We start from the raw sequence: 14,269 nt of genomic DNA on the forward strand, positions 1-14,269 counted from the left end.
AGGCTTTGGCAATAGTGGGACATCCAGGGCTTGCATCATCCAAGCCCAAATATAACATTTGAATTGTGGCCAATTTAACTGTGTAAAGACAAGTAGCAAGGGGATTTAGATGTATGTTTACTGAGTTATTTTGTGTATTCAGCTAACAAAAAATGATCCTGAAATGTTCCTTTATGTGACATTTCTTTCTTTCTTGCAAAATTAGAAAAAAAAAATGCATACTACCAAACAATGTTATGTAATATCTAATCTATCAAGAACGGGGGAAAAAAGAAAGAAATCATTTTTTTGCTGTTGGGTTCCCAGATTGTGCAATATCAAACAAGATTTTCCATCTGATGCATGCCTGTACTTTCCAGGGGCGAATTCCATTCCAAAAAGTGCTTCCCTCCCAGTCCCTTCAAAGTGTATTGTCCCCCGCTGCCCTGATGAAATGTACATAGTAAAGTACAACAATAGAAAAGCACACTGATGCACAGTGAAAATGGGGAGGGGCATTGCAAAGATGGGATATAAAAACTGAAACTTAACATTTCAGGAGTTAAACAAAACCAAAAGCAAAACAAAGGATTACCAGCCATGTTCTCCAATAACATGGTTATTTTAACTTTCCTGTCTTTGCTGGTAGTTGCTGTGATGTCATCTACTGGTGGTGGTGCGTTGCTTTTTTTATTTATCTATTTTATGATGAACACACGCACGCACGCACGCACGCACGCACTCACACACACACACACACACACACACACACACACACAGTGTATTGCACAGTGTATAGGGCTTTTTGTTGTAACTTGTATTTATTTGACCTATAACTTTTCAGGAGGTGCTCGTTCCTACAATTATGACCTATCCAATGCGTCAGACCTCAGGAGGCTGTATAACTCTGCTGTGCACAAGGCAGAAAGAATGAAGAGACCCTTGGATGGGGCGTCCTTTCGGGTTGGACCTTTAAGCCACTCTGGAGTCAGGTCAGTCCCTGTCAAACTGTAGACTGGGCCTCAATTTTCTTTTTTCTTTGTTTGTTTGACGACTGGACATCGAGAAAGGCTGCCAACATAAAATCTGAAATTTAGTTCCTCAAAAAGAATAAAGTATTCAAGTAACTAGTAGGCTATGTTTAGTTTAAAATGCTGTCCCTTTTAGATGTAACTAAACCATCTGGACACAACAAAATGAGAGTCACGTCATTGACCCATATTACTATTACTATTATTAATTTCACCATGAGATAAAAAGTAAATAACATAGACATTCACATTGTTGTGTATACCATGTACTGTATGTGTACTTCATAGAGTGACGCTGGCTGATGGCTCCAGGTGGCTTGTCCACAAGGGGGATGGATTTGGATTGAGCTCTCAGACAGTGGTGGTGGATGCTCGCCATATGAGCTCTGACTGGACGGTAAGGGACACAAATTAGATGCATTTTTTACAACAATAGAATACTGAGTTCAAACCAAAGAAGGATTCATGTTGAATTTACATTGAACATTGTCGTAGTCATGGAGAATGTAGTGTTCAAACTAGTACACCATAAACAAATTACACCAAACTCTCATAAAATAGTTATTTTAAAGTTTTAAAGCATATGGTTGACAAAATTTATTCTAGATACTGCAGTATTTTAGTGATATTGAATAATGATTAAATAAATACATGTATTATTTGTATGACTTTATTTGGAAATATTTTTTCGTCACTGAGACTAAAAATGCTGTCCTTTTCTTCTTGTAGATTGTTGAAACCAAAGATTTCATGGGGAGCAAGACCGTTTCAGCTTTTGTCAATGCTGGTGGCACTGACTACAGTTTAATCTTTGACAATTGTCATCTGGGAGCTGGCCGAATGATGCGTCAATAAACATTACCATAATCTTTGCTGTCTTAAAAAATGCAATGTAAGTTTGTATGGTTGTATTAAATTGGCAAAATAAAATGTAACCCTGATGTTGGTGTGGGACCAGTCACTGACAGTTACAGTGTAACAACTTATGTTATGCCTTGGCCTATATCATCGTACGACAGTGTCATGTGATGAAAGTGACCACTCTACAAGCTCTAAATGCGTTCAGAGCTTATAGACTATTTTTGAAAACATTTGAAATATTTTTTACCTATAATGACAAATCGAATATAGCCAGGGACGTTGCTTACGTACTTCGCTGCCATTTTCTGATCTGCTGTTGTTGTAAATCTGACAAGGAAAACAAACTACCAAACCAGCCTAAAAAGTTGGTTCTGGGCTTATTTAGTTTCAAGAGTGCATTTTTTATAAAAAGCACTGGAGCAGTGGGAACTGCCACTGTCTTACTGGCACTATGGAAATGGAGATATTACCCACAGATTTTGATACGTTTTTAAGTTTTGAAAATAATATGATTAAGTGTGTTTGACAATGGTAAAATATTCATTTACCTTAATTCTGTCATGCCTGCAAAAATATGAGTATTTAGTCAGTATTCTAATGACACTACATTGCATTGAAAATAGCAGTGAAAATATACAATACAACGATTTACTTTCATTATTTGTCTCATGTTATTCTTGCCTTGATATATGTTAATGATTAGGCTTATCATCTGTTTCCATGATTCAAATGAAAATAAGTCAAATTAAACACAGATGTAAAGTGTCTTAAAAGCCCACCTCATTTCCAACGACACCAACACTATTTCAAACAGCTAGGCAAGAAAATCATCAGCCTCCAAGTTCCTACAAACAAGTGAAGGGGCGGGGGGGGGGGGGGGGGGGGGGGAGTCGTGGTCAAGATTTTGACATAAAACCTCATTGAGCTGAAAGTGAAGTGAACATGGACTCACTGTTCAGGGATGATGGAGTCTGCAGTACTAAGTTCAGAGGGTGTCTCCATGGACTCCCCTGACTCTGTCCCCAAGTCTTCAGCTTTCTCTGCAACAGAGGATCACCAGCCATGTTCTCCAATAACATGCTTATTTTAAAGACATCATGAAATGGCTTTATTGCTTTCTGCTTAGCTCAGAAACAGGGGTGTGTTTAATCAATCACAGTGTGAGCCGACGGTCCCATCCCCTCCGGGCTATATGGGATCTCTGGACTCACACACACAGCTCTGATCAGAGTGTAGGCTACAGCGTCATCACTCAGTACGTTTGTGTTTACAGGAAGTAATTACAATTTTTAAGGACTTTTGATATAAAAATACACGAAAATGAAAACAATCTGTTCATCTTCATCTACTGGTGGTGGTAAGTTGTTGCTTTTTAATCTATTTGGTGAAAACAAACACACACACACACACACACACACACACACACACACACACACACACACACACACACACAGCTTATCTACAGTAGAGTATAACAGATCAAAGTGTATTGCACAGTGTATAGGGATAATTGTTGTAACTTGTATTTATTTGACCTACCTTTTCAGGAGGTGCTCGTTCCTACAATTATGACCTATCCAATGCGTCAGACCTCAGGAGGCTGTATAACTCTGCCGTGCACAAGGCAGAAAGAATGAAGAGACCATTGGGTGGGACGTCCTTTCGGGTTGGACCTCTAAGCCACTCCGGAGTCAGGTCAGTCCCTGTCAAACTGTAGACTGTCACATGGCCCCTTGTCAGTCACACTGTCAGTCACACTTGCTTAAATGGAATGTCAGTCACACTTGCTTGAATGGAATGTCAGTCACACTGTCAGTCACACTTGCTTGAATGTCACATTTGCTTGGCTCTCCTCAGTGGCTTAAGCAATTGCTCTGAACTTGCACACGGCCATTGACCATTAGCATAATGCTGTACTGTATGTGTACTTCATAGAGTGACGCTGGCTGATGGCTCCAGGTGGCTTGTCCACAAGGGGTGGGGATTTGGATTGAGCTCTCAGACAGTGGTGGTGGATGCTCGCCATATGAGCTCTGACTGGACGGTAAGGGACAAGAAATTAGATGCATTTTAGAATAGATAATAGAATACTGAGTTCAAACCAAAGAAGGATTTATGTTGACATTTCATTGAACAGTTGAGGTCATGCAGAATTTAGTTTTCAAACTAGTACACCAAACTTTCATAAAATAGTTGTTTCAAAGTTTTAAAGCACATCTTTGACAAAATGATATTGCCTTTCTAGATACTGCAGGATTCTAGTGATATTGAGTAATGATTAAATAAATACATGTATTATTTGTATGATTTTATTTGGAAATGAATGGCAGATAACTAATATTTGTAAATTCATTGTCACTCAAACTGAAAATGTCCTTTTCTTCTTGTAGATTGTTGAAACCAAAGATTTCATGGGGAGCAAGACCGTTTCAGATTTTGTCAATGCTGGTGGCACAGACTACAGTTTAATCATTGATAATTGTCATCTGGGAGCTGGCCGAATGATGCGTCAATAAATAATAACAAACACTAAATCACGCAAGTCTTCTCACTAAAATACCAGGTGCCGGGCAGAGGTCAGAATCCAAAAACAATAAAGTCTGCACACTGGATCTTTCTCCAAAGTCATATAAACATTACCATACTTTTTTATTGTCTTATAAAAATGCAATGTACCTAGGCTGGTAATCCAGCCTGACAGCATGTCGCGGGTTCGAGTCCCGATCCCGACGACCTTTGTTGCGTGTCACCACCCCCCCATCTCTCTCCCCATTTCCGGTCAGTCTTCTGTATACCTATCAATAAAAATATCTTAAAAAAAGAAGAAAATGCAATCTAAGTTTGTAAGATGATAAAATTGACAAAATAAAATGTAACCCTCATGTTGGTGCGGGATCTCAGTCACTAGTTTATGGTTTACTGGCAGTTAACCACTTATGCCCTATTTCATTGTACAACAGTGTCATGTGGTGAAAATGGTTCACATGTACCCGTATTTAGGTGCAGGACATCAAGGCAAGAATCAAGGAGAAGGTAAAGCATATATGCACACAAAGTCGAAAGATTGCGTCATTAATAAAATAGGTTTTGGGAGCTTTAAACCAGTGTTTTACCTTCTCTATGTGGTACAAATAGCCACTCCACAATCTATATATGCATTCAGAGCTTGTACATAGGCTATTTTTAAAAACATTTTAAATTAGTTTTGCCTATAATGAAAAGCCGAAAATAGCCAGGGATATTGCTTACTAGTAGCTGTAAAACTGACCAGGAAAACAAACTACCAAACCGCCTAAATAGTTGGTTCTGGGCTTATTTAGTTTCAAGAGTGCATTTGTTTTCTTGAGTGACCCGGCTGCAACACAGGATTGCATAATCCCAGGCCTAAATTATTAGTACCACCACCAGTAATAATGATAATAATAATGATGGTAATAGCAGCAACAACACTATCTTTACATTAATAAAAACAAAATAAAATAAAAATCACTGGAGCAGTGGGAACTGCCACTGGCTTACTGGCATAAGAGTGCCAGTGGATGGAAATTGAGATATCACCTGCAGATTTGGATACGTATTTAAGATTTGAAAAAAATATTTAAAAGTGTGTTTGACAATGGTAAAATATTCATATACCTTAATTCTGTCATGCCTGCAAAAATATGAGTATTTGGTCAGTATTATAATGACACAGATTGCACAGACACATAGATTGCACAGAAAATAATAGTGAAAATATACAATACCACAATTTACTTTAATTATTTGTCTCTGTCTGTTATTCTTTCCTTAATATATGTTAATGACAGACAAGAAACTTCCCTGCCTTGTTACAATAATTTTGCATTACTTCACAGCTCAACTAATATAGTAGCCACAGTTCTGCAGTTCTCTCCTGTTATACTGTACATATAGCAGCTATTAAGTCCAGGTTGTTGGTGGCCGTCATCCTCATTGGAATCAACCATGTTACTGTTGATTAAATGATGTAGTGTTCAGATGGCAGTGGTTCCAGTCAATACGCGAGGACACCTCAGTCCCCAGAACAGAAGTCCCAGCAGCAAGAGGAACGACATGAGGAAGATTAGTACTGGCAGCAGATATGACTGCCAGGACACCATGGGGCTCTGTTGTTCTGATAATACCACCATACTGCGGGAGGAAACATATTTAGAAACACAAGACAATTGGGAGAAGTCTGTTGAAATGCAAACCAATCTTGGTACTTTTTCACTTAGACCCTGTAAAAAAACTGTTTTATTTCATGCACTGCACCAAACCAATAGTAAGCTAGACATACAGTACTGTATCACCTTACATATAGACTCTAACCAAACTTTATTTTCACATCTATCCATCACTTTAATCATGGTATATATTTTCATTTTTAAGCCAATCCACAGGGGAAGAGAATGAATGGGGGGGGGGGGGGGCATTATACCCTGACTAAACTTCTAAACAACTAAATTAATATTTAACATTATTTGAGAAATAATATTTACGCATCATGAACACCAAGCATTCATTTAAATCAAAAGAAATCCCCATATAAAGATTTTGACATAAAACTTCATTGAGCTGAAATGAAGTGAACATGCAGAGGACTCACCTTTCAGGGATGATGGAGTCTGCTGTACTAAGTTCAGAGGGTGTCTCCATGGACTCCCCTGACTCTGGCTCCAAGTCTTCAGCTTTCTCTGCATTGTTGTCCCCTTCCAAAATGGCTGACCGACGTCTGTGGCGCAGTGACACCTGTTGAGGACTGGGACACACAAACACATACGAAGACACTGGCATAAAGCACACTGTGCCACTCAGAGATGCTTACTGTATACCTGCCTGCATGTGTGAGCTGGTAAGTCTAATAACGCGCCTTGTGTCCAGTAGTGGGTTCCAATCCATGACTGATATGATAAACATGAACCCAGACTAACAATGATGGGCAATGGGGTGGAAAGAGACCTTTATTTTAAAGGTGGGAGGGACACAAAGTGGAAGTTCAGAGCTGCCACTGAAATACCTCAGTTACAATGAGTTTTACAATGTTGTATACAAGCAATTGGAAAACAAACAAAAAACGTAACAGTGATTAGTTTTTTTGTTTACCAAAGTTTTTTTTATCAAACGGGAAATCTCACTCAATCTCAACTACTATAGACATGTATTTTGAGGTCAAAAGAAAATAAACCTTCATTTTGATAAGGCGGTAGTGTCATATAAAATATATGCAGACAAATTGCCACTTGTACATATATAGAAAGCTACACTGTGCAGAGAGAGATTCATTCAGCATCAGCAATGTCAAACTACTCTGTCCAAACTAAATCAACCTAAATAATGAGCTGCAGTTTGCTTGTTGTAAGAGTGTTTGTAACCTGGGAAAGCAGATGGGTTCACCCTCATCATTGTGACTCTGGCAGCTCTGGGTGGAGCTCTGTCTGAAGAGAAGGTTGAGGTCTGGGCCGCTCGGGTTCTGACCCTGACACCTTTCACTGGAGCTCTGCCTTAGGAGAGGGCTGGTGCCTGCTAGGACGGGACAGGGGCTGACAGCAGAAGACACAAGATCAGATAAAATGCAATTGACCTCTGAGTGGAAATTGAGTCATCAGAGAAGGTAGAAGTTATACGGGAGGTCGGAGCTATAACTCCATTTGAGGGAAGAAAAAATGTAGCAACAGAAAATGAGTAGACAAGTACATAAGTAAAACTATATGTACAACTATCGCAAGTAGATGTGTTGTTTCATATCGGTGACTTAAAAAAAAAAAAAAAACGTATTGTGCATTAAATAGAGTTTCCTATAATATGATATCGTTTACAGAATGATTTAGTATTGCAATATTAAAAATAATCTTTCAATGCCCCCTTGTAAAGGCGAGTTAAACTGCAATTGTAGTCTGATAAATATCATAGGTTGTATTTAATTTGCTTAATTAAATGTGTTAAATGAGTTTGATCAGGCTTACAGTTTAAGTATCAGAATAGTGTTGATAGATAGGAAACAGTGGGTATCACATGGAATATAAGACTGAATATGAACCAAGGACACAAGAATTATGTGGAATATGCAATCTCTGGTTCAGCCATCTATTTATTTGGTGGTTTTACCTGGTGTCTTGTGAAAAACTGCCATCCTCTGGTGCCTGGCTGGCAGACTCAGAACTGTTTTGACACCCATCTTGAAACCTGGCTTCCAAGTCACTCATCTGTGTGAATTGTTAATGTGTGTTTGGAAACAGTAAAGAAAATAATTTATTAAATAATTATTAAACAGTACAAATGTTGTTTGTTTTCATATTGGAATAACTATATATTTTCTTAGACCATTGTGCATCAAAATCCTTTATTTTACAAGGTAAAAAAAGTGTTTCATGACCATTTTCTGTGTAAGAGCAGCTGACCTGTGTCTGTGTTGGGATCAGTGTGACACTGACTCTTCTTCTTAGATGCTGAGATAAGAAAGGACAATTAGAATATTTACAGTTACAATGGATATAAGATCCAGACCCAGGAGGGGAACTAGCCTTGCACATAAAATGTTGGCAATGCACAAGATGTGGAACATATCAAAACATAGCTTCCACATAAGAGTCAAGAGTCAATTTACACAAACAATTACAAAAACATTTACACAACAACTTCATTTGGACCTATTAAGAGAATTTACAGTACAATTTACAGTGGTGTGCCAACAGTGATAGTTTGGATATTGAGTCTATTTTTCTTTAATTTTTTCTTTAATTTTTCACTTTCTCCCTCTGTTATGCTAATTCCCTGTTTTTCCCCTCGTCCCTTGTCACTCCCAATTGTGGGAGGGGGTACACAACCACGTGTTTCCTCCGATACATATGAAACCGCCAGCCGCGACATCTGAGGAGTTTCACCAGGAGGACATAATGCATAAGGAGGAACATGTTAAATTCACACACACACACACACACACACACACACACACACACACACACACACACACACACACACACACACACACACACACACACACACACACACACACACACACACACACACACACACACACGTAAGTATGACAGTTCTAGCTCAATCATTTACCTGTTGAGATGCTTGTCTGAAAAACTGGTGTCTCATGTCAATGTCCTCTACAAAGACACGTAAAAAGAAATGTATGATGTAAAGTTTACTATCTTTTAGCTAATACAGTGGCGTAACAGGCCAAGATTGGGGTTTAGTTTTTTGCCATCAAAATTTATAAAACTGACTTCTATTCATGTACTCCCCTATTTTAAGTGAAATTAATTGACCATCAGCTGTTAGTATATTTAAGCTAAAATAATGGCAATTATTTTTTAAACAAAGTTCAATAAAAATGTATGACAAGTTTCACCATTAATTTCACAAAATAACAAGAGCAGTACATGCAAAAATAACTCAGCAGTACTTCAACCATGTTCCATTTTCTCTCACACTGCACCCCTCTGCAGTGGTGGAAAGTAACTAAGTACATTTACTTAATTACTGTACTTAAGTACAATTTTGAGGTATTTGTACTTTACTTGAGTATTTCCAATTTCCAATACTTTTACTTCTACTCCACTACATCTCAGAGGCAAATATTGTACTTTTACTCCACTACATTTACTTGAAAACTTTAGTTACTAGTTACTTTTCAGATATAAACTATGATATAATGAAACCTACATTAACCACTTTAAACCTATTTTATACATAGGCTATTTGAAAATAGCAGATCTACAAGCTCACAGCGCGTCGCGTTGCGACGCGTTGTGAGCTTGTAGATCGGCTATTTTCAAATATTTAGCACTTTTACTTTTGGTACTTTAAGTACATTTTGATGCCAATACTTTTGTACTTTTACTCAAGTAAATTTAGAATTCTGGACTTTTACTTGTAACAGAGTATTTCTATATTGCAGTATTGGTACTTTCACTTAAGTAAAGAATTTAAGTACTTTTTCCACCACTGCCCCTCTGACAGTTGGGGTTGACTACTTGCCTGAGTGGGAGTCACTGTGTAGCCTGCCTCTGTGTTGGTGAAGTAGCTTCCTAGCCTCCAGTAGCTCAGTGCTGTCTGTGGCGAGACGGTGCTTCAGGTGGTTCACATAGAGCTGCATCAGCTCTGCTGAGCAGATGACACGAGCCTCCTGAGAGGAGAGGATCATCACAAACACTAATGGTCAATCAGTTGTTTGGTAGTCCACAGGCTGCCAGGGGGGGCAATTGGAAAGGACTGTGTGTGTGTGTGTGTGTGTGTGTGTGTGTGTGTGTGTGTGTGTGTGTGTGTGTGTGTGTGTGTGTGTGTGTGTGTGTGTATAGATATATATGTATAGGTATATATATACAATTACATTACAAATCAATGTAATACTTGAATTAATAATACCACTCAACCTGGTATGTCATTATTATACTGTATAACATTTTTCAAACATTTTCAACAATTCAAAAATAGCTTTAAGATCACTGGATTGTGATGCTTATATGTATTAGTGTCATCAAGTTAAATATGACATGTCAAAGGAGAGCCTGCGTCTCGGCCACTATTTATAGTGAGGGTTTTTACAGTTGAAAAGTATGAATCAGGCTGAACCTGGTGTGCTACTCCCAGTGCCTGGGCCGTTGTGGTGACGTCTTCCATACTGGCCAACACTGTCCCCAGACAGCCCTCCATCTGATGCAGCAAGGCTGACTGCTCACTGTCAGCAGCATACCTCCCTCTCAGAATCTGAGGACAGAAGACAGGGAGGAGCGTGTGTGTGTGTGTGTGTAGTGCCTGGCCAAGCCCGAACCTGGGTCTCTGCGTGCCGTGGATGAGTCTTTTATCAACTATGCCACCAAAAAGCCCTGGCTTTTACATTGGGGTACTATGCTTTCCTGTCTATGTAACTGTCTTGGCATGGTATGCCTCGTTTTTGGGTCCTATATGGTGCTAATTCAGTTTCCCACATTCATTAATGAAGTGCATTCGTTGTATTGTATGGCACAGTCACTCTAGCGCACACACCTGCAGTGTGTCTCGGGTGTTATCCACCTCTCGTTGAATGTTGTCCTGAGCCACTGTGAGCTCATGTTCTCCAACCTGTTGTCTCTGACTGTGTGTGTACCGGTCACAACGAAAGGCTAATGCCATCTGGGTGAATGCGATCTGTCAGAGGCAGAGCAGAGAGAGTAGGTTTAGAACACCTGCTACAACAGTATAATATTGTTTTCCAGTTCAGGTATTAGAATAATATTTATTATTTCTCTGTTTAGATTCTAACTGCTGTAATCACCCAATTCTCGGTCATGAATGAAGCTTACATTATTGTAAGCGTATCTCTATTTCATGCATTGAGAATATTAACATAATGAAATAACTAAAAAATAAAAATAAATGAAGATCATTAGATTCATTAGAAGGACAACATCAGTCACCATGAACCAGGGTGGTTCAAAACGCCATTGTGATTTCAATGAGTCTAACATGGAGTTTAAAGTTGAATGGTATTACTGTATGTAGTAGGGGTGCATGTCCAATCAAATTAATATAAAATCTAAATGTTGAATCAAGCAACTTAAAAACACACAAAAGCATAGGAGTGAAAATCACCCAGAAGTGGTAAGGACACAAAACAAAACTAGCCTGTTTGATAATCTTAGAAATAGTTCAGGGAGTTCAGCTCACCTCCACTTCTTCCTCTGTCATCTCTGCACCACTGGCAGGAGGGAAGGACATAAAGAAAGAAATACTGGAAGCGATTCGATTAAAGACAGACAGATAAGGCTAATTTACACAGACAGACATTACTTGCCTAGTGAGACCTATTCTCTCCAATATTGGTAGAGCCTCCCAGAACACTGGCTGCTCTGCACAGGGGTCTTAACAGAGAGAAGAGAGGAGAAGAATAAAAAAAAAAAATAATAATAATAATAATCGGTGAAAACAGTTTCTATAATTATTAATTCATTACACCAAATTGCTTGGTTGTGTAATTTGGCCTGTGCAAGCAAAAGGAAAAGACAGCGAATCACAGACTCAATGAGAACAGGCTTAGGGGAAATGCTGGACATTTTTAGCAGGTCACTGGTCACTGGTCACTATCTCTGGTCACCAATTATGGTTACTTTGGTCTGTTCCTCACTACCTGTTCCTCACGACAACCATATTAGTTGAACTATGAACCCGGCACTAACTAGCATCACGTGACCATAAGAGTTAAAGATCTAAAGTCTGTTGTCTTATCCAGTCTTTCATCTAAAAAAAATGGGGCTATTTATTTTTATATTTTCTTTATACGACAGTGACAGTAGAGAGACAGGAAAGCCGGGTGAAAGAGAGGGGATGACATGCAGCAATGGGCTCCAGATCCAAAACTGGGCCAGATGTGGGGAGGACTTAACCTTAACCTACAATTTACAATTTAGGCATTTAGCAGACGTCTTAATCTCTTAATCCATCTCTAATATATATATATATATATAAAATCAAAAATAATAATATGTAAACTATACAAAGTATAGGACGCCTGGTCAGCAAATGAACCTGGCATCTAAATTACGTTTTAACCTTTGCATAAGACTGAATGGTCGTCAAGGCTAGGGCAAATGTTACGGGCTAAAGTCTGAAGAGGACGACCATGAACTATCTGAGACTTTATCAATTTGCTTTTGAAAACAAAATGTATCTTTTTCTTTTCTGAATTCACTTAATGTTTATCCGATCACTTCTTGCTGCATGTTATGTTGTGATGTTAAAGTTACCTCCAATGACATGGTCTGCATTCAGGGACATGTAAATGAGTAAAAGAGTAACAGTTACAGTTCATTCATACCAGCAAGATAGGAAAGCAGTAATTTGCTGTGTAGCCCATTCTAATCACAATACATACCATCGTCACTGTCCTCGCTGTCCCCCAGTATGCCAGCATACTCACTGGAAGTCTGTACTGGTTCAGTGGGCTAAAGAGAACAAAAAGCAATAAGGCTAAGAAATATTCTTCCTAAAATTCAGTCAGACTGTTGGGAACTAAACCATTTCATTACCTTTGTGGCCATGGTCCCCTCTCCAAACCAAGTTTACTGGAGGTCAACAAGGGCCGAGGCTCTTACATCACAGCACGTGTGTAGCTTGGAAATCAGTTGTCAGCAAGCAACACCGTCATACTGCAGAATATAAATTATGCTTAATGCTGATGGTCCATGTGGAGTAATATTGAAAAACATAGATGTAGATACAACATTTTGTAACACTTTTGAAGGCACCAACTGCCCCTACAGCTGTTGTTTTGAACATAGGGGAATAGCAAATTAGACAGTATTCCCTCATAAATAGCTTAAACACCATATTAAATGTCATACTAAAATAGTTTTTCATCCATGTAAAGCATCTAACATTTTAATGTATAATGATAATTATTATTATTACTACTATTATTGTAATGGGTTTAATTGCGACCGTAGGTCGCATTTACTATAGAAACCTGCTCCAGGTGTCCGTGCGTCCCTCCGTCACACACGTCACACTTTTGCCCTGCTCATATCTCCGCACCCGTTGCCCCGATCCATGCCAGATTTTGCACACACACTCCTTACCTGCCAAACTACACCCTCCAAGGACCCCCGGAGCTCCAGGGACCCCCAGCTGCCTCGGGGACCCCCAAGTGTAGGTGTCCGTCCGTCCCTCCGTCACACAAGTCCCGTCACTCCGTCACACACGTCCCGTCACACTTTTGCCCTGCTCATATCTCCGCACCCGTTGCCCCGATCCATGCCAGATTTTGCACACACACTCCTTACCTGCCAAACTACACCCTCCAAGGACCCCCGGAGCTCCAGGGACCCCCAGCTGCCTCGGGGACCCCCAAGTGTAAAAAATGAGCACATGTGGACTAATTACCAAATGACCACCCCAACGGGGCTGCTCACGGGGCATTCCCGGGGACCACCCACTCCTGGTGCTCCAGAACGGATGCAAAAGTGGTGGCGCCCCCAGTGGAGGACCCCCTGCCACTGCAGCTCACATAAAATGCCGTAACTCGGGCTAGGAGCGTCCGGGAGAGCCGCGGCCGGTACCTATTCGTCCGCCAAGGCAACGCGGACACCCCACCCCTAATTTCTCACATGGCCCTCTTCTAGCGCCACCTTCAGGCCGCTTTTCACAACACATTTTTGCCCACTACTCCTACAGTTTTGCCCCTAAAAACACGCAAATTGCTACACACTACACAGTATGTCTACACTCATGTCATCAACATGCCTGCCACCACATTTCTTAGACCACCAAACAAAACTATACATTGCCCACACAACTAGGAACCAATCGCCGTTACAGCCCTCTTCTGTATACATGTGACCTACGGTCGCTTATCTCCCGATTAGGGAGTCTTACTGGTTCCATTCTGAGTGATACAGGTAGTTGTCAAT

At 39.8% G+C, this 14,269-nt stretch overlaps 1 protein-coding gene across 1 annotated transcript; it reads left to right on the forward strand.

Annotated features, from left to right (window-relative positions):
* Window positions 1-562: 562 nt before the first annotated feature.
* Window positions 563-1,865, forward strand: LOC311041805 (uncharacterized protein; the record flags this gene model as incomplete). Its single annotated transcript, XM_084052290.1, has 4 exons — window positions 563-655; window positions 824-971; window positions 1,299-1,407; window positions 1,740-1,865. The coding sequence occupies exons 1-4, from the start codon at window positions 580-582 to the stop codon at window positions 1,863-1,865; spliced, it is 459 nt and encodes a 152-aa protein (XP_083908416.1). The 5' UTR covers window positions 563-579.
* Between the last annotated feature and the right edge of the window lie 12,404 nt (window positions 1,866-14,269).

The sequence above is a fragment of the Gymnoscopelus microlampas genome (genome assembly GCF_963454915.1).
Source record: "Gymnoscopelus microlampas genome assembly, chromosome: 3".
NCBI lineage: Eukaryota > Metazoa > Chordata > Actinopteri > Myctophiformes > Myctophidae > Gymnoscopelus > Gymnoscopelus microlampas.